Source organism: Bombina bombina, chromosome 7 (assembly GCF_027579735.1).
Source record: "Bombina bombina isolate aBomBom1 chromosome 7, aBomBom1.pri, whole genome shotgun sequence".
In the NCBI taxonomy this organism is placed as follows: Eukaryota; Metazoa; Chordata; class Amphibia; order Anura; family Bombinatoridae; genus Bombina; species Bombina bombina.
Window position 1 is genome coordinate 571660246 of NC_069505.1, and position 22831 is coordinate 571683076.

The window sequence follows — 22831 nt, forward strand, 5'->3', positions numbered from 1 at the left end:
AAGTGAGGCTGATATGTTTTAGATTTACTGCACCTTTAACCATAACTGATATTTTGTTCTAGTAAAGATAGATTGAAGCAGATAGATAGAAGTACAGAAAATAAATAGTCATAAAAGACATAGATAGATGAATACATAGATAGACAAAACGATAATAGTACGATAGACAGTCACACAGATAGATAAAAAGAGGTATAGACTATAGAAAGAAAGGGAGATAGATACAGTATATAGACAGTCATACAGAGATAGATATTGATAGATATACAGAGATAGCTGGATATATAGATTGAGATAGAAAGAAATAGATAGATATTGAGACAGACACACAGACAGACAGAGAGACAGAGACAGACAGACATATGAGGGTATATCTTACCCCTCACATAGGACAAAGAATCTTTATCATCAGTTTTTCTTGATGCTCCCTCTATACTCCCAAATACACTGATCAGCCTAAACAAAATAAAGGAAACAAAATGCCACCAGTAATTAATTACACTTGACATTCTTGGAGCTTGATAGACTATGTACTTACAAGGAAAGGTCTGTAATAGTGATAGTGAGATAAACTGTAACACATAAAGTGAAATGCGTCAATTAAACAAATGGTGCAACTATGTATAGTGTCGAATTTTGGCCTACGCAAACAAGGCACTTGCCTAGGGTGGCAGATTGGGAGTGGTACCCCTTTTTTAGTGTCTATATTTGTAAGAAGCTTACAGTTATTTTAGAAGCATTATACAGGACCCATGGACCTTACAGTATAGTGTTAACTCTGAACCTTTCACTTATTAAGCTAGCTATTACCTTTAGTTCTGTTGGCTTTCAGCACTCAGTATTGTGTTTGGGGAAGTATTGTTTCAAGAAATCTGTGTTTGTTTAAATATATATATATACTGGGATAGATTAGATTGGATATATATATATATATATATATATATATATATAAATATAAATATATATATATATATAAATATATATATATATATATATATATACTGTATATATATATGTGTGTAGAGAATATATATATATATATATATATATATATACACACACACACACTGTATATATATGTGTGTAGATATATACATATATACACACTGTATATATATGTGTGTAGATATATACATATATATATATGTGTGTATTAGGGGGCAGCAGAATTTAGAGTGCCTAGGACAGCACAAAACCTAAATACACCACTGACTATGTACTGTATCTTGGTTGTACATTTCAGTTGGCACTGTTAAAATGTATCTCTTCTGCTACTAAATACCCTACACATTCAATATACTGTTTATTGCATGTTTAATTAAATTAAAGGGACATGTAAACACCTTGTACAAGACATTTATGTTGTCTTTCTATATAATATCATACCAGCCAAGTCTAAACCCCAGAGGCAGAACTTTTCTCCACTTTCTTTGATTTTTTTTAATTAAAAAATTTCTGTAGATCATTTTAAAATAAAATAAAAGTTTAAATTAAGCAGTTACACTAAAGCACCAGTTTTATATTGCAATATGTTGACTTACTGGAGAATAAAGCAATTTTGAAAGTTTTATAATATAGTGCAGCAGTTTAAAATTGCATCGAAAAAAATAAATTTTGTTAAGTTTTTAGAATTTCTTGTGAAGAAATCCCTGAGAGCCAGTCAACAATAAATGCACTGCTGCTTTACAGTGCTGCTCCATATTTGACTGTTCTCTTCAAACAGCACTTTGTTGTGGCTGCAATGTGTTAAGGAAAACTTACACAGTGCAGCCAGAGCACAGCGCTGTTTGAAGAGAACAGCCTGATGCAGAGCAGCGCTGCTAAATGAAATAGCCAACAGTTCCTACAAAAAAGGACACAAATTTGCAGCGCTTATCATACATACTAGTGACAGAAAAAAAGATTGTCTAGGGGAATGAAAAAAAAGTGTATAACATATAAAAACATCAAGAAGTTAAAACAAACCGCACTACAAAGCAAAAGGTGTGTTTGTGCTACACTGTCCATTCAAACAGAGTGTCTGTGAAAGTACCGTTTCTCTATATGTACCACAAGTATGATATTTTAATTAGATACTCTTGAAAAATTTCACAAAGAGGAGAACGAAACAATTAGAGGATTTTAGAAACCGGAATAATTTTTGACAAGAACTGCAGGATTTGGTCTAGCGTAGTGACACAGAGGGGATCTGGTGAAGAGTGACTAGGGAACTCCTGTACGTGAATGCAGACTGCTGTATATCTATGATGAGATCGATTTTTCCTGTAAGTGTTTTTAATCGTTCTTTTGATATTACTTGGCTACCTTGATGTGGGGTTGCGCTGTTTTTTTTTTTTTAGTTCTACATGGAAGCCAACCGTTCCTGCACATGTCCCATTGGGGTCTAAATATTTATAAAACAAATTATCAATCAATTAAATCACTGGGAAATAGGGTTAGAGTTCTGAACCATCCTGACGCTCTAAAGTTAGTGTAAAAATATATAAATTTTTAATATACATAATTTAATAAATTTATGGGGAATGTTAAGTTTAATTTCCATTTAATATCCCAATGCTCTTGTGTTGCTAACACAAATTTTGATCTATATATATTAGCATTAGTCTATATACACATAATTATTGTTCCCACCATTAGTATCCAAAACCTTGATTACCGCACCGTAATCCCCCTGAACTGTAAACCTAGGGCGCCATCCGATATACGGCGTAGTTTTCGGTGCAAGCGAGGGAACCCGCGCCGCCCGTAGTTTCACCTTGCAAATCTAGCTATCACATATACCCCGCCGGCAGTTGCTAAAGTGCCGTAAGTCGGATAAACTAGCAATGTCCAGAAATGAGTGTAACTACAAATTTCTGGAGTCGCCAGTGACTTACGGCACTTTAGAAACTGCCGGCGCCTACAAAAACTAACTAAAATATGAAATCCCAGTAACTGTCTAACACGCCTCCCAAAAATAGCCCACTATCCGCAATCCCCCCTCTCACTCCTAACAATAAATGTATTAAACCCTAGACCGACAACCCCCCACAATGCAATAAGCCTAATTATTAACCCCTAAACCGCCACTCCTGGACCCGCCGCACCTAAATAGAGTTTAACCCCTAAACCGCCGCTCCCGAACCCCGCCGCCACCTACATTAAATGTATTCCCCCTAATCATACCCCCCCCACACCGCTGCCACCTACATTAAATGTATTCCCCCCTACACCGCCACCACCTACATTAAATGTATTAACCCCTAATCTGACCCCCCTACACCGCCGCCACCTATATTAAATATATTACCCCCTAAACCTAAGTCTAACCCTAACACCCCTAACTTAATTCTTATTTAAATAAATCTAAATAATATTAATATTATTAACTAAATTATTCCTAATTAAAACTAAATACTTACCTATAAAATAAACCCTAAGATAGCTACAATATAATTAATAATTACAATGTAGCTATTTTAGGGTTTATATTTATTTTACAGGTAACTTTGTATTTATTTTAGCTAGGTACAATAGCTATTAAATAGTTAATAACTATTTAATAGCTATCCAGTTAAACTAATTACAAAATTACCTGTAAAATAAATCCTAACCTAAGTTACAAATACACCTAACACTACACTATCAATAAATTATTTAAATAAACTACAATTATCTAAACTAAAATACAATTACATAAACTAAACTATATTAAAAAAAAAAAACCCACTAAATTACAAAAAATAAAATAATATTACAAGAAGTTTAAACTAATTACACCTAATAAAATAATAAAGCCCCCCAAAATAATAAAATACCCTTCCCTATTCTAAATTACAAAGTAATCAGCTCTTTTACCAGCCCTTAAAAGGGCTTTCTGCGGGGCATTGCCCCAAAGTAATCAGCTCTTTTACCTGTAAATAAAAATACAATACCCCCCAACATTACAACCCACCACCCACATACCCCTACTCTAAACCCACCCAAACCCCCCTTAAAAAAACCTAACACTAACCCCCTGAAGATCACCCTACCTTGAGCCGTCTTCACCCAGCCGAGCCGAATTCTTCATCCAATCCGGGCGATGTGGTCCTCCATCCGGGCGATGTCTTCCTCCAAGCGGCAAAGAAGAGGTCCTCCATCCGGGCGATGTCTTCCTCCAAGCGGCAAAGAAGAGGTCCTCCATCCGGGCGATGTCTTCCTCCAAGAGGCAAAGAAGAGGTCCTCCATCCGGGCGATGTCTTCCTCAAAGCGGCATCTTCTTTCTTCCGGCTCCATCTTCAGACCTCCGACGCGGAACATCCTCCTTCCCAAACGGACTAATGACGAATGAAGGTTCCTTTAAATGATGTCATCCAAGATGGCGTCCCTCGAATTCCGATTGGCTGATAGGATTCTATCAGCCAATTGGAATTAAGGTAGGAAAAATCTGATTGGCTGATTCAATCAGCCAATCGGATTGAAGTTCAATCCGATTGGCTGATTGGATCAGCCAATCAGATTGAGCTTGCATTCTATTGGCTGTTCCGATCAGCCAATAGAATGCGAGCTCAATCCGATTGGCTGATTGAAGGCAATGCCCTACAAAAGGCCCCTTTAAATAATTCCTATTTAAAACTAAATACTTACCTATAAAATAATCCATAAGCTAGCTACAATATAACTAATAGTTACATTGTAGCTAGCTTAGGGTTTATTTTTATTTTACAGGCAACTTTGTATTTATTTTAACTAGGTAGAATAGTTATTAAATAGTTATTAACTATTTAATAACTGCCTAGTTAAAATAAAGACAAATTTACCTGTAAAATAAAACCTTACCTAAGTTACACTAACACCTAACACTACACTATAATTAAATAAATTAACTAAATTAAATACAATTAATTACAATTAAATAAAATTATCTAAAGTACGAAAAAAACACTAAATTACAGAAAATAATAAAGAAATTACAAGATTTTTAAACTAATTACACCTACTTTAATCCCCCTAACAAAATAAAAAAGCCCCCCAAAATAAAAAAAAGCCCTACCCTACACTAAATTACAAATAGCCCTTAACCCCTTAATGACCGCAGCACTTTTCCATTTTCTGTCCGTTTGGGACCAAGGCTATTTTTACATTTCTGCGGTGTTTGTGTTTAGCTGTAATTTTCCTCTTACTCATTTACTGTACCCACACATATTATATACCGTTTTTTCTCGCCATTAAATGGACTTTCTAAAGATACCATTATTTCATCATATCTTATAATTTACTATAAATTTTTTTATAAAATATGAGGAAAAAAATTGAAAAAAAACACACTTTTTTAACTTTGACCCTCAAAATCTCCTACACTTCAACAACTACCAAAAAACTCCCATGCTAAATAGTTTCTAAATTTTGTCCTGAGTTTAGAAATACTCAATGTTTACATGTTCTTTGCTTTTTTTGCAAGTTATAGGGCAATAAGTACAAGTAGCACTTTGCTATTTCCAAAAATTTTTTTAAAAAATTAGCGATAGTTACATTGGAACACTGATATCTGTCAGGAATCCCTGATTAACCCTTCACATATATATATTTTTTAAAAGAACACAACCTAAGGTATTAAACATGGGGTATTTTGACTCTTTCCATGCAACTATTTTACCACCAATCTATGCCAAAGTTTGAAAAAAAAAAAAAAAGTGGTGATTTTTTGACAAAATAGCAATTCAAGAATACATTTACTGAGAACGTTAAGGGTTACTGCCAAATAACACCCCAATATGTCTTCAGCAGCATCTCCTGAGTACAGTGATACCACCCATGTATAGGTCTGTTGGGTTTTCTGGGGGCTAAAAGGCCTTATTTTTAGGGGGGCGCATTCCAGTTTTTTAATTTGGAATTTTCACATCTGTCGTCATGCACCCATGTCCTATTTGGGACATTTCTGAAGCCGGACAATGCAAATTACCCCCATCAAACCATATATTTTTAAAAAGTAGACACCCTAGGGTATTTCAAATGCTGGTATTTTAACACTTTGCATGCACTAATTCAACCACCAGTCTTTGTCAAACTTTTTGGGTAGTCATTTTGGTGTGTTATTTTTCACACGCATTGTACTTTAGGCATGGATTCTCAGTTCCTGTTATATGTTACTGACCAAAAACACCTCAATATGTGTTCAACAACAACTTCTGAGTACAGTGATACCCCCCATGTATAGGTGTGTCGGGTTCTCTGGGGGCTAAAAGGCCTTAATTTTAGGGGGCGCATTCCAGTTTTTCAACTTGGAATTTTCATATCTGTCATCATGCACCCATGTCCTATTTGGGACATTTCTGAAGCCGGCCAATGTAAATTACCCCCATCAAACCATATATTTTTGAAAAGTAGACACCCTAGGGTATTTCAAATGCTGGGATTTTAACACTTTCCATGCACTAATTCAACCACTAGTCTTTGTCAAACTTTTAGGTAGTCATTTTTTTGCATTATTTTTCACACACATTGTACTTTAGGCATATATTCTCAGTCCCTGTTATGTGTTACTGCCAAAAAAAACCTCAATATGTATTCAACAACATCTCCTGAGTACAGTGATACCCCCCATGTATAGGTGTGTCGGGTTCTCTGGGGGCTAAAAGGCCTTAATTTTAATTTTAGGGGGGGCATTCCAGTTTTTCAACTTGGAATTTTCACATCTGTCATCATGCACCCATGTCCTATTTGGGATATTTCTGAAGCCGGCCAATGTAAATTACCCCCATCAAACCATATATTTTTGAAAAGTAGACACCCTAGGGTATTTCAAATGCTGGTATTTTAACACTTTCCATGCACTAATTCAACCACTAGTCTTTGTCAAACTTTTAGGTAGTCATTTTTTTGCATTATTTTTCACACACATTGTACTTTAGGCATATATTCTCAGTCCCTGTTATGTGTTACTGCCAAAAAAACCTCAATATGTATTCAACAACATCTCCTGAGTACAGTGATACCCCCCATGTATAGGTGTGTCGGGTTCTCTGGGGGCTAAAAGGCCTTAATTTTAGGGGGGCGCATTCCAGTTTTTCAACTTGGAATTTTCACATCTGTCATCATGCACCCATGTCCTATTTGGGACATTTCTGAAGCCGGCCAATGTAAATTACCCCCATCAAACCATATATTTTGAAAGTAGACACCCTAGGGTATTTCAAATGCTGGTATTTTAACACTTTCCATGCACTAATTCAACCACTAGTCTTTGTCAAACTTTTAGGTAGTCATTTTTTTGCATTAATTTTCACACACATTGTACTTTAGGCATATATTCTCAGTCCCTGTTATGTGTTACTGCCAAAAAAACCTCAATATGTATTCAACAACATCTCCTGAGTACAGTGATACCCCCCATGTATAGGTGTGTCGGGTTCTCTGGGGGCTAAAAGGCCTTAATTTTAGGGGGCGCATTCCAGTTTTTCAACTTGGAATTTTCACATCTGTCATCATGCACCCATGTCCTATTTGGGACATTTCTGAAGCCGGCCAATGTAAATTACCCCCATCAAACCATATATTTTTGAAAAGTAGACACCCTAGGGTATTTCAAATGCTGGTATTTTAACACTTTCCATGCACTAATTCAACCACTAGTCTTTGTCAAACTTTTAGGTAGTCATTTTTTTTGCATTATTTTTCACACACATTGTACTTTAGGCATATATTCTCAGTCCCTGTTATGTGTTACTGCCAAAAAAAACCTCAATATGTATTCAACAACATCTCCTGAGTACAGTGATACCACCCATGTATAGGTGTGTTGGGTTCTCTGGGGGCTAAAAGGCCTTATTTTTAGGGGGCGCATTCCAGTTTTTCAACTTGGAATTTTCATATCTGTCATCATGCACCCATGTCCTATTTGGGACATTTCTGAAGCCGGGCAATGTAAATTACCCCCATCAAACCATATATTTTTGAAAAGTAGACACCCTAGGGTATTTCAAATGCTGGTATTTTAACACTTTCCATGCACTATTTCAACCACTAGTCTTTGTCAAACTTTTGGGTAGTCATTTTTTTTGTGTTATTTTTCACACACGTTGTACTTTAGGCATATATTCTCAGTCCCTGTTATGTGTTACTGCCAAAAAAACCTCAATATGTATTCAACAACATCTCCTGAGTACAGTGATACCACCCATGTATAGGTGTGTTGGGTTCTCTGGGGGCTAAAAGGCCTTATTTTTAGGGGGCGCATTCCAGTTTTTCAACTTGGAATTTTCATATCTGTCATCATGCACCCATGTCCTATTTGGGACATTTCTGAAGCCGGGCAATGTAAATTACCCCCCATCAAACCATATATTTTTGAAAAGTAGACACCCTAGGGTATTTCAAATGCTGGTATTTTAACACTTTCCATGCACTATTTCAACCACTAGTCTTTGTCAAACTTTTGGGTAGTCATTTTTTTTGTGTTATTTTTCACACACGTTGTACTTTAGGCATATATTCTCAGTCCCTGTTATGTGTTACTGCCAAAAAAAACCTCAATATGTATTCAACAACATCTCCTGAGTACAGTGATACCACCCATGTATAGGTGTGTTGGGTTCTCTGGGGGCTAAAAGGCCTTATTTTTAGGGGGCGCATTCCAGTTTTTCAACTTGGAATTTTCACATCCCATGCACCCATGTCCTATGTAGGACATTTCTGAAGCCGGCCAGTGTAATTTACCCCCATCAAACCATATATTTTTGAAAGTAGACACCCTAGGGTATTTCAAATGCTGGTATTTTAACACTTTCCATGCACTAATTCTTTGTCAAACTATTAGGCAGTCATTTTTTGTGTGTTATTTTTCACACACATTGTACTTTAGACATGAATTCTCAGCTCCTGTTATGTGTTACTGCCAAAGAAGACCCCAATATGTGTTCACCAACATCTCCTGAGTACAGTGATACCACCTATGCATAAGTTTCTTGGCTTGTTCGGGGGGTGTAATGCCAAATGTCCAACATGCGTTTGTGATTTTTTTTTCACATTTAACATATTTTCTTTGCCTATTGTCTTTTTGGGGGTATTTTAACATACCCCAATTTATTTGTTTCCATGAATGTGCATATTTTGAAATGTTGACACCCCAAGGTATTGTATATGGTGTGCTTTGATGCATTTGAAGTAACTGTTTTAGCTAAAAAAATTGGAGAAAGTGTATGGTGGCATTTTTTCAATTTTCATTTTTACACACACATTGCTTTTTGACTATGATTTAGGAGAGACTGTTGTAAGTTAGTGCAAAAAAATACTTCAGGTTGTTTTCTGCTAGGCACCCTGAGTACACCTATGCCCCCCATGCATAGGTTTGCCAGGATTTTGGGAAGGTTATGTTACAATTTTATGACTTGTGATTTTAGTTATTAAGTGAGAGTATTTCTTCTGATAGGCCTATCTTTAGTTTGGGGCCTATTGTAAACCCCACTTTTATTTATTGCCATGAATGTGCATATTTTTGAAATGTTGACACCCCAAGGTATTGTATATGGTGTGCTTTGATGCATTTGAAGTAACTGTTTTAGCTAAAAAAATTGGAGAAAGTGTATGGTGGCATTTTTTCAATTTTCATTTTTACACACACATTGCTTTTTGACTATGATTTAGGAGAGACTGTTGTAAGTTAGTGCAAAAAAATACTTCAGGTTGTTTTCTGCTAGGCACCCTGAGTACACCTATGCCCCCCATGCATAGGTTTGCCAGGATTTTGGGAAGGTTATGTTACAATTTTATGACTTGTGATTTTAGTTATTAAGTGAGAGTATTTCTTCTGATAGGCCTATCTTTAGTTTGGGGCCTATTGTAAACCCCACTTTTATTTATTGCCATGAATGTGCATATTTTTGAAATGTTGACACCCCAAGGTATTGTATATGGTGTGCTTTGATGCATTTGAAGTAACTGTTTTAGCTAAAAAAATTGGAGAAAGTGTATGGTGGCATTTTTTCAATTTTCATTTTTACACACACATTGCTTTTTGACTATGATTTAGGAGAGACTGTTGTAAGTTAGTGCAAAAAAAATACTACAGGTTGTTTTCTGCTAGGCACCCTGAGTACACCTATGTCCCCATGCATAGGTTTGACAGGGGTTTTTGTAAAAAAAAAAAAAAGAACAGCCCCATTTTAGAAAAAAAAATATATTAGTGAAATGTAAAAATCTGGCACATTAAAAGTAAAAAAATAACAAAAAATTTAACAGTAAACATAAAAAAAAAAAAAATAACAGCAAATTTATTTATTTTTTAAAAATTGACCATTGTATGGTACCGCTTGAAGCAGTCCCCAATGCAGAGTCCAGGCTGTCCAGGGCAATCAGGACAGTGATATACAGTGTCCCTTCTCTGCCCCCTCTTGGTACAGACTCTGCATTTTTTTTTGTGGTCTCTGCTTTGCGGCAGTAGGGGGGATTTTAAAAATAAAATGAGTAGCCCCGGGGGCGGAGTTTGGTCACGCCGGGACATGGCCGCTCTGTGAGTTAGCTCCGTGAGACCGGAGTTCCAGCTACCGCATAACTTGCAACTGAGGACCCTGCAAAAGCCATCAGCCGGTGTGGGAACATTCAAGAGTGGCAGCGGTTACCTTATAGCGATCCACATACTTTCTGATCGCTCATTATCAGGGATAATCCTGTGCGCAAACAGCGCAAATAGATCAACCGCCGCCATCTTGACTAGCCTGCTCCACGCGGTCACCGGATCGCCGCATTTAAGTTCAGCTACAGGTGCAGGTGATTATAAGTTAAATAAGCCTCACACTCATGCCTCTAAGCCTATAAATTGATTGCAGGCACATGGCTTGAACAGGGCATTCTTTTTCATAAACGTAGCCCACACCAGGCACTACACAGCTTCTTAAGCTATACCACCAGCATTATTGATTTAGGGGACAACATGTTTAACTATGGCTCTACTTCATTGTCTCCCTCTATCATCCAACAGCATGATATGAATGTTTAATCTAGGCATCAGCAACGTGGAGAAAACAGTTTTTCAATAATTTCAACATTGCACTGGGGACTTCCTAATAATGCTTCTTATTCTGAGGAATAACCCATAGATGATAATGTAATCAACACTGTTAACATTTTATTTTGAAATAACTGACACTGTCACATTTGAATTCATTTTCATATGGCAATTGGAAGGAAGATTTAATATAGCAATAAAAAGGAGAAAAATTACAGGCAGCACAGTGTTATGAATAAATAATATTGTTCTCTCTACTGTGCAGTCTAATTCCTGCATGTAAAGCCTCATTCTTATAACAAGAGCTCCATCTAGTGACTCAAAAAGTGAATTACATTCTCCAATTGTTTTAAACTCTTATAAACACAGATATGACTTCCAGAAGACAAACAAAGCCAGAAAAGTCTCTTAAATCCCATAATACCACTCCTGTATCAGTTTCTACATTTTTTCAATCCCAAGAAAGGGAGAGCCCGGGACAAGAGTCCTCAATTCCAAAACAATCTGATAAAACACCAGAGAATCCTATGTCGGGACCTCAGCAGGACCAGTTATCACAAATTCTATCTAAAATGTGCGAACTCCCATCTAAAACAGATATAGACTCTTTGAAGGACCTGATTAAAACGGAGATCTCTGAACTCCGAAAAGACATAACAGATATTGGTAATAGAGTCGATGCTCTAGAAACTATACAGGATGAAACAATAAAAGATATCAAAGACTTATCTGAACACCAAGAACAGCAATCTACCCTGATACAGGATTTGAATGACAAGATTGAAGATCTGGACAATAGAGGTCGCAGAAATAATTTAAGAATTAGAGGGATACCCGAAACTATAGGCCCAGATGACTTAGAAAATTATCTGCAACTACTGTTTCAAACTCTTTCAGGATCATCAGAACCTGTAATAACGTTCCCACTAGAGAGGGCTCATCGAGCTCTCAGAGCGAAACCCTCAAGTCAAGCACCACCTCGTGATGTCATCATGAAGTTCCTAAATTTCAAAGATAAAGATACTATTTGGCAACACTTCAGGGACAATCCCAATTACAAATACCAGGATCATGAGCTACAAGCATATTTGGATTTGAGCCCTCTCACATTACAGAAAAGAAAAGACACTAAATTTATCACATCTGTGTTGCAGAAAAACAACATAAAATACCGCTGGGGATATCCATTTGGTCTAATTGTGTTCCTGGATGGCAAAACCTGGATATATAGAAGTATGAACGATTTGGACTCTTTTTCTAAAGGTCTCAATCTGACTTTCCCTCTCCCTTCAGACCAAAACAACTCAATGGAGACACAAGGAGGATCTTCTCGTCTTAAAGAAAGGCGCTCAGAGTGGGCTACAGTTCATCGTCGGAGGAGAAACTCCAAACAGAAGATAATCCAACCAGATCAGAACTCTGAATTCGTTACATGAAACTCTGGAGAGCCTAGAGATGGCGCAGACCCCAATTAGTAGCTTCCCGAAAGGGCAGCTTGTATCCTTTAAGTTTATTTTTGTTGTGTTGCATTATATATATACTGTATTTGTTATTTATTGTTAGGATTGTTCAACATCTTTATTGCAGGTTCATATTGATAGAGCTTTACGTTGTTTGAGGTGAAGGTCTAGACAGACAAAAATATATGAGGTTATAGGAAGCTCTAGAAAGACTGGAGATAATGTTGTTACCATTTAATAGATTCATGAGAAGGCAGCCTGGACTCTTCAAGCCTATCTCAGCTGTGTTGCACTATATATGTACTATAGGTGTTATCTATTGCTAGAAAAGTTATATACTTTGACTCAAGGCTTATGTTAACTGTGATCCAAGCTGTTGGTGGTGGGGGTCTTAGACAGATCTCAAGTGTATGAGGTTTCTTTGTTTGAGTTGTGAAGATACTGCTTTTCTGCCAAATAAGTAACTTTTGTCCAGACTGTCGAACAGCTCCACGAACCTGGATAATGCCTGGTCTTTAACCTAAAAAAAAAAAAAAAAAAAAAAAAGGAGATTCTAGGTTGTTCTTTTGTAGAGTGAAATGTTGATCTAAAGTTATTGTCTCCCTCCTTGCTACTGTCTCTAATATTCAGGTAGTTTACAAAATTATTTACTTGAGATTTATTTTCGGTCCTCTTATTACCTCTTAAATGGAATTCTCCGGTACACTACCCCTTCTCAATTCCATTTACCTATGTTCCCTTTCCTTCCATTACTGATTTCTTTTTACTTTCCTCTCTTTCTACCTCTGATGATGGCTGTTCGGCGGAGTGCAGAAGTAAATATAAATGGTCACATTCATCCACTCTACATAACTCTTACCTACAAAATAACATATATCCACTTACCCATATCCACTCATGACAAACAAACAAAATAAGCAGATCAAGATAATATCTATCAATTGTAAAGGTCTCAATTCTCCTCTGAAGAGACACTCTGCCCTCCACGACTTTAAACAGACAAAAAGTGACATTGTGATGTTACAGGAAACACATTTCAAAAGGGGTAGGGAACCTCAAACCTTTAAATTTAAATTCGGCCAAAGTTTTTACTCGTCCAATTTATCTAAAACAAACGGAGTAGGGATACTGATAAAACACGATGTCCCCTTTCAAGAGATTGCAATTCACAAAGACAAAGAAGGTAGATTTATAGCAGTGATAGGCACACTATATGGAAGGATTGTGACATTGGTAAGTGTATATGCCCCAAATTCTAACCAGCACCGTTATTTCAAAAACATATCTAATACACTCCTTGATATTATGAAAGGCTCTTTAATAATTGGGGGTGACCTTAACGTACCACTTGATCCCTCCATAGACTGCTCCACTCAGTCAACTTCTATTTCCTTAAAAAGGATAAATACAATTAAACAATGCTTACGAGAATTAGCTGTACATGACGTGTGGAGGATTCTTAATCCTTTAATAAAAGATTACACTTTTTACTCAGCCCCACATAAACTGTTCTCTAGGATAGATTACATACTTATGGATGTCACCTGTTTTTCATATGTCAGGCAGAGCAAAATTCTACCCTGTACGTGGTCAGACCACTCTTTCATGAGCTGTGACTTAAAATGGCCTGACATTCCTGACAAACACTTCAATTGGAAATTTGACCCATCTCTACTAGACGATTCTCTGATAACTGAGAAGTTGGGGAAATCTATTAAGGAATACTTTGAAATTAATATTTCCCCACATATAGACAATAGAATAATCTGGGAAGCTCATAAGAGTGTAATAAGGGGTGAGTGTATTAGCCTCCAAAGCATGCTAAATAAACAAAAAAGAGCTAGATTAGAAGAAACATTAAACCAAATAACTATCCTAGAATCCCGACATAAACAAACCCCAGAGGATAATCTCATTCAAACTGAGCTACAGTCTAAGAGGCAAGATATGAACGCACAATTGTTACATATCTATAAACGTAAAGCTCTTCAACTTAAACAAATTTATTTTGATAGTGACAATAAGAGTGGAGGTTTTTGGCAAGGAAGTTACGTAGACGGACTAATAAAACTTTTATTATGTCTATTAAAAATATAAAGGGCACCCCCTGTCTAAGTACTTCAGCTATAGCAAAAGCGTTTCGGGATTACTTTGCAGGACTGTACAACTTAAAAGAATCTGACCCCATAGCATCAACACACGATACATCTCTTAAACATAATATTGCAAAATATTTAGATGGCATTAGGATCCCTTCTTTATCAAAAGAGCAACAAGAACACTTAGACCGACCAATCCAAATGGAGGAAATTATTAATGTTATCAAACAATTACCTAATGGTAAAGCTCCAGGCCCTGATGGCTTTACTAATCTCTATTATAAAAAATATCAGCCACTGTTGACCCCCCATTTATGTAACCTTTATAATGGAATAGATAAAAATAAACCCTTTTTAAAACACTCACTGGAGGCCACAATAGTTTTACTTCCCAAACCAGGGAAACCATCTGATCAGGTTATGAACTACAGACCAATCTCCCTTTTAAATACAGACTCGAAAATATTTGCAAAAATATTGGCAAATAGAATATGCCCGCTTTTGCCCCATCTTATACATGGAGACCAAGTTGGCTTTATTATGAATAGAGAAGCAAAAGATAACACGGTCCGTACCTTACACCTTATACAACATGCATTAACTACCAACACTCAATCGGTTTTGATCTCCACAGACGCAGAAAAAGCGTTCGATCGCGTAGATTGGACGTTTTTATATCACTCCCTAGAGCGTTTTGGTTTTGGAGAAGGTATTTTAGGAAAGATATTTGCCCTGTACAGCGATCCAAGCGCACGTATCCTAGTAAATGGTACTCTTTCCGATTCTTTCTGTATTAAAAATGGAACAAGACAGGGGTGCCCCCTGTCACCTCTACTGTTTGCCTGCGCTATCGAAATTTTAGCCATAAAAATCCGGGAAAATAATGCTATTAGAGGAATACCTCTCCAAACTGATATATACAAATTATCTCTTTTCGCGGATGACATACTTCTCACACTCACTAACCCTAGCACATCCATCCCAGAATTAATGAGAGAGTTTGATGATTTTAGAAATATATCTAACTTCTTAATTAATTTTTCGAAGTCAGAAATCATGAATCTTAACTTAAGTCAGGCAGAAATGCAACTAACACAAAAAATTTGTCCATTTAAATGGCAATCCACAGCTATTAAATATTTAGGGATATTGCTGACGCGACATCAATCAGACTTAATCGCTCTTAATTATGATACCCTCAAGAAGAATATAATAGCAGACCTAAGCTCTTGGAGATCCAAACGCCTTAATTGGCTGGGGAGAATGGGGACAATAACCATGAACATTCTACCTAGACTTTTGTATCTCTTTCAGACTGTACCAATATCTCTCCCTCCATCTTATATACCCTCCCTACAAAAAATTATTAATGATTATATCTGGGATAGAAAGCATCCCCGAATTAATAAAACATTAATGTGCCTTCCCAAAGCATCAGGGGGACTGGGTGTTCCAGACTTGAAAAAGTATAGACAGGCGATATTCCTTCAGAGAATAGTAGACTGGCACACTAATTATCAGGAAAAGATATGGGTTAAGATAGAACATCAAATAAACTGCCATCAACATCTAGGCTCTTTGTGTTGGCTAGAGTACTCTGAGAGAAGGACAAAGTTAATAGATAACTATATAATTACAGAAACATTTAAAATGTGGGATAGATTGATGGTCGTGTATCCACTACTCTCATCCAAACCCTCACCCCTAACACCGCTCCTAGGAAACCCAGAGTTCCTTCCGGGTCTAGAAATAGTTAAACTAAACCCTCTAGATAGGCAAAGTAATCTACCTTTCTATATCCTTACTGAAGCTGGGTCAATGTACCCTAGGTCGAAGCTTATAGAAAACAATCTACATGTTTTTCGTAACTGGTACTTCTACTTGCAAGCTCATTCATTTCTCCAAGGTCACAAAGGGAAAAATAACTTGATACGCCCTCCAACAAATTTTGAAAAGTTATGCATCTCACAATCCCCTATTAGACATACCTTATCTATAATATACAATATGCTACAACAGGTCCCAATAGGCACAGAATATCAATATATGAAACGATGGGAAAAAGAACTTAAAATCAATGTACCCCCTGGAGATTTATGTAAAATATTTAAAAGAACAATGAAAGCTTCTACATCAGCCAAGATTTTAGAAATTAATTTCAAGATTCTACATCGCTGGTATTATACCCCTGCACGTTTAAAGACCTTATATCCGCAAAGATCTGACCTATGCTGGCGCTGCAAAAAAGAGGTAGGGAACATGGGACATATTTGGTGGAGTTGCAGGAAAATCACCCTCTTCTGGGAAGATGTAGTAACCCAAACAGAGAAGATATTGGGAACAAACATTCCATTGGACCCTTTATTGTGGCTCTTAAATAAACCTCCCAAAAAATTACCTGCAGCATACCTAGCCTTATTCCAAATCATATCCAACAGTGCTAAAATATTAATTGCACAACATTGGAAGCAAGACCAAATCCCCTCTATAGCTTTATGGGTAGACACTATACATAAGACCTTGCAATTGGAAGAATACCATTATATGAAAATAATGAAACAAGATTTTTTTCATGAGATGCTTTTTATTTGGGAAGAGTACATACATAGCAAGTAAAACTATATGGTGTATAACATAGGATACAAATCTTGGATGAAAATGTGCACAAGCTATTTCATACAGGTTCCGCGCTTTGTCGAATAGTCATCAACCTTTTCTATCTCTACTTCTTTTCTTCTTTCTCTATTTAATAAAAAAAAAAAAAAAAAGGGGAGGTTTAAGTAATCATTTATGGTCATGTCAACATTAATTGTTATAATACGTAATACTGCCTATATGTATGATGTGATGTAACATGTCCATACACTGTAAATGTACCAATGTTATGTGTTACCTCAATAAAAAATTTTATAAAAAAAAAAAAAAAAAAAAAAAAAAAAAAATGAGTAGCCCCAACTCTGCTCTCTCCCATCACCGCCCGGGGAGCAGGTGCATCATGGTACAAAATCCCCGAAATGATCTGGAGCTGAAATTGTAAAAAAGTCAGTTTCATTCCGGGGTTTGCTTTTTTGAACAACAAAAAAGCGTTGTGGGTTGCAATCTGCATTAGGTAAATTGCAACCTTTTTGTACCAGGCCCTTGTCTTCCGCATAATTAGGTAGGGCTGCAGCAGCTGATCTGCCAGATCAACCCCACCCATATGTCTGTTATAAGACTTGATGCACACTGCTTCCTTATGATCTCAGCTCTGCCACGTACAGAGACCGCCACCGTCCTCTCTGTGTGGATGGTGGTAAGAAGGTATACATCCTTCTTGTCTCTGTACTTCAGTGCCAACAGCTCCTCTTGGCGCAGAGCAGAGGTCTCCCCCCTTCGTAGCCGGGTGCGTACAAGTTGTCCTGGGAAACCTTTGCGGTTCTTTTTAATAGTACCGCAAGCTACTGTATCAAAGCAATACAGTAGCTTGAACAAAAGGACACTTGTATAAAAATTGTCTAAGTACAAGTGATACCCTTTGTCATTAGGGGTAATATCAGGTCCCAGACAATCTTGCCAGTGGTTCCCATATGTTCTGGGCAACCTGGAGGGTCAAGGTGGCTATCCTTTCCCTCATACACCCGGAAGGCCTGAGTATACCCAGTCTCGCTCTCACAGAGCTTATACACCTTTACCCCATACCTGGAGCGCTCTTGGAAGGAATATACTGCTTGAATCCCAGCCTTCCCTATACTTCATCAGGGATTCATCAACGCATATATTCCTTCCAGGTGTATAAGCCTCTGCAAACCTGGCAGAAAAGTGGGTAATCAGGGGGCGGATTTTATACAGCCTGTCAAATTGGGGATGCTCCTAGGGGGGCACAGGCTGTTGTCGCTGAAGTGCATGAAATGAAGAATCATTTCATATCTCTGCCTCGACATACTCTGGGAGAAAATGTGGGGTAGAGCAGATGGGGCTACTGCTCCAGTAGGAGCGAACGGAGGGTTTCTTTATGATGCCATCAGCATAGTCAATGCCCAGAATTTTTTAATTCTGGCACATTGATGGGGGCCCATTGCTGCTTTGCCAAATATGTTTCAGGCTTTGCAGCACGGTACTGATGGGCATATAAATTAGTTTGGGCGACAATGTTCCCCAATACATCATCACCCAGAAACACCTCCAGAAACTGTTGGGGGCTAAAACCTGCCACATCTATATTTATGCCAGCATTTGCTGTGAAGGGTGGGATATCTGGCCTCTGGAGATGAGGCGTTACCCACTCTTCAGCGGCAATGGCAGCAACACGCCTCCTTCTAGCAGGGGGGCTGGCAGGGGGGCTAGCAGGGGGGCTGGCAGGGGGGCTAGCAGCCACAGATACATCACTATCAGTTGAGACTGCATCTAATGATGTATCTGAGCATATGGCAGGGTCAAAATTGGGGTCTGAGTCAGACATAGAGGCATCTGACTCTGACGCAAGGATGGCATACGCCTCCTCAACACTATATCTTTTCTGTGACATTTTTGTATCTGTCACAGAAAACCAAAATTAATTAATTAACTAAATGGCCTTTGGGGTTTTTTTAAAAAAAGTACAGCTATGCTAATGCCAGTGATTTATAGCGATCACTGGCAAGCTAGGGGTTAAATACTCTTTAAATTAAATTAACTAAATGGCCTTTGGGTTTTTTTTAAAAAAAGTACAGCTATGCTAATGCCAGTGATTTATAGCGATCACTGGCAAGCTAGGGGTTAAATACTCTTTAAATTAAATTAACTAAATGGCCTTTGGGTTTTTTTTAAAAAAAGTACAGCTATGCTAATGCAGTGATTTATAGCGATCACTGGCAAGCTAGGGGTTAAATACTCTTTAAATTAAATTAACTAAATGGCCTTTGGGTTTTTTTTAAAAAAAGTACAGCTATGCTAATGCCAGTGATTTATAGCGATCACTGGCAAGCTAGGGGTTAAATACTCTTTAAATTAATTAAATTAGCTAAATGGCTCTGAAAGGAGCCTTTGGGTTTTTAAAAAATGACAACAACAAAAATTAACCCCTAAAAAAATGCACAGACAGCAAAAATGTACAGCTATGCTAATGCCCGTGATTTATAGCGATCACTGGCAAGCTAGGGGTTAAATACTCTTTAAATTAAATTAAATTAGCTAAATGGCTCTGAAAGGAGCCTTTGGGTTTTTAAAAAATTACAACAACAAAAATTAACCCCTAAAAAAATGCACAGACAGCAAAAAAGTACAGCTATGCTAATGCCAGTGATGTATAGCGATCACTGGCAAGCTAGGGGTTAAATACTATTTAAATTAAATTAAATTAGCTAAATGGCTCTGAAAGGAGCGTTTAGGTTTTTAAAAATTACAACAACAAAAATTAACCCCTAAAAAAATGCACAGACAGCAAAAAAGTACAGCTATGCTAATGCCAGTGATGTATAGCGATCACTGGCAAGCTAGGGGTTAAATACTATTTAAATTAAATTAAATTAGCTAAATGGCTCTGAAAGGAGCGTTTAGGTTTTAAAAAATTACAACAACAAAAATTAACCCCTAAAAAATGCACAGACAGCAAAAAAGTACAGCTATGCTAATGCCAGTGATGTATAGCGATCACTGGCAAGCTAGGGGTTAAATAGTCTTTAAATTAAATTAAATTAGCTAAATGGCTCTGAAAGGAGCCTTTGAGTTTTTAAAAAAAAATACAACAACAAAAATTAACCCCTAAAAAAATGCACAGACAGCAAAAAAAAGTGCAGCTGTGCTACTGCCAGTGATTTATAGTGATCACTGGCAAGCTAGGGGTTAATGGCTCTGAAAAGAGCCTTTGGATTTTAAATTTTTTAACAAATAAAATAAATAAATCTCTCTCTGCTAAAATACAGGTCTCTCTCTTTCTCCAACAAAATGGCAAGTGAGGAGAGGGAGGGAGATCCACACTGATCAGAGTCAATATTTACAAATATTGACATGATCAGACAAATGGGGTATTTTATTATTATTATTTTTTTTTCTAAGAAGGCTCAGATTGGGTGACCCTAGCTTGCCCCCTATGGTGAGACAGGCTAGGGACACCCCCAGATGCCCCATGATGCACCGGGCATCGCCATTTTGGAAGCCTCATGGGGGAGGGGGGGGGCGCTATATGTGGGGCTTTTTTATTTTATATTTTATTTATTTTTTCCCATTTTTATTTTATTTATATACTAACTAAGTGCCTCGACCCACCGAGGCACTTAGCACACTAGCAGAGCATCGGAAGCGTGTCCGATCGCTTCGATGCTCTGCTGCACTGCCGGGCTCCACGTGGAGCAAAACCGGAAGTGATCACTCAAGGGGGAGTGATCGCTCCGGTCCCGGCACTCCGTAACAGCACTGCAGGGATGCCCAGACATCGAGGCATCCCTGCAGTACTGTAATAGTGCCTGGAAGCGATCTTGATCGCTTCCAGCACTCACTTTAGCCGAGGACGTGCAGGGTACGTCGTCAGGCGTTAACTGCCCATTTTTTTTCAGACGTACCCTGCACGTCCTCGGTCACTAAGGGGTTAAAAGGGCCTTTTGCGGGGCATTGCCCCAAAGTAATCAGCTCTTAAATGTAAAAAAAAAGTACAAACACCCCCCAACAGTAAAACCCACCACCGACACAACCAACCCTACTCTAAAACCCACCCAATCCCCCCTTAAAAAAAACTAACACTAACCCCCTGAAGATCACCTTACCGGGAGACGTCTTCACCCAACCGGGCCGATGTCCTCAACGAAGCCGGGAAAAGTCTTCATCCAACTGGGCAGAAGTGGTCCTCCAGACGGGCAGAAGTCTTCATCCAGACGGCATCTTCTATCTTCAACGTGGAGCATCCTCTTCTTTCCACGGCCGATGACTGAATGAAGGTTCCTTTAAATGACGTCATCCAAGATGGCGTCCCTTCAATTCCGATTGGCTGATAGAATTCTATCAGACAATCGGAATTAAGGTAGAAAAAATCCTATTGGCTGATGCAATCAGCCAATAGGATTGAAGTTCAATCCTATTGGCTGATCCAATCAGCCAATAGGATTGAGCTGGCATTCTATTGGCTGTTCCAATCAGCCAATAGAATGCCAGTTCAATCCTATTGGATGATTTCATCAGCCAATAGGATTTTTTTCTACCTTAATTTCCGATTGGCTGATAGAATTCTATCAGCCAATCGGAATTGAAGGGACGCCATCTTGGATGACGTAATATAAAGGAACCTTCATTCAGTCATCGGCCGTGGAAAGAAGAGGATGCTCCGCGTCGGATGTCTTGAAGATGGAGCCGCTCCGCACCGGATGGATGAAGATAGAAGATGCCGTCTGGAGGACCACTTCTGCCCGGTTGGATGAAGACTTCTGCCCGTCTGGAGGACCTCTTCACACGGCTTGGATGAAGACTTCTCCCGGCTTCGTTGAGGACTTCTGCCCAGTTGGGTGAAGACGTCTCCGGTAAGGTGATCTTCAAGGGGTTAGTGTTAAGTTTTTTAAGGGGGATTGGGTGGGTTTTAGAGTAGGTTGGTTGTGTGGGTGGTGGGTTTTAATGTTGGGGGGGAATTGTAATTTTTTTTTTTACAGGTAAAAGAGCTGATTACTTTGGGGCAATGCCCCACAAAAGGCCCTTTTAAGGGCTATTTGTAATTTAGTGTAGGGTAGGGCTTTTTTATTTTTGGGGGGCTTTTTTATTTTGTTAGGGGGATTAGATTAGGTGTAATTAGTTTAAAAATCTTGTAATTTGTTTATTATTTTCTGTAATTTAGTGGGGGGTTTTTGTACTTTAGATACTTTTATTTAATTGTAATTAATTGTATTTAATTTAGGTAATTAATTTAATTATAGTGTAGTGTTAGGTGTAATTGTAACTTAGGTTAGAATTTATTTTACAGGCACTTTTGTATTTATTTTAGCTAGGTAGTTATTAAATAGTTAATAACTATTTAATAACTATTCTACCTAGTTAAAATAAATACAAAGTTGCCTGTAAAATAAAAATAAACCCTAAGCTAGCTACAATGTAACTATTAGTTATATTGTAGCTAGCTTATGGATTATTTTATAGGTAAGTATTTAGTTTTAAATAGGAATTATTTAGTTAATTGTAGTAATTTTATTTAGATTTATTTAAATTATATTTAAATTAGGGGGGTTAGGGTTAGGATTAGATTTAGGTTTAGGGGTTAATAACTTTACTATAGTGACAGCGACGTTGTGGACGGCAGATTAGGGGTTAATAATAGTAGGTAGGTTGCGGCGACATTGGGGAAGCAGAATAGGGGTTAATAAATATAATGTAGGGTT

General features: G+C 37.7%; 1 protein-coding gene across 1 annotated transcript in view; it reads right to left on the minus strand.

Annotated features, from left to right (window-relative positions):
- The window catches only part of LOC128667077 (uncharacterized), a 114578-nt gene that overhangs the window by 78346 nt on the left and 13401 nt on the right, over positions 1 to 22831 (minus strand). Inside the window, exon 3 of the mRNA XM_053721964.1 lies at positions 380 to 456. Coding sequence (XP_053577939.1) covers positions 380 to 456 — 77 coding nt within the window. The remainder of the gene's footprint in view (positions 1 to 379; positions 457 to 22831) is intronic.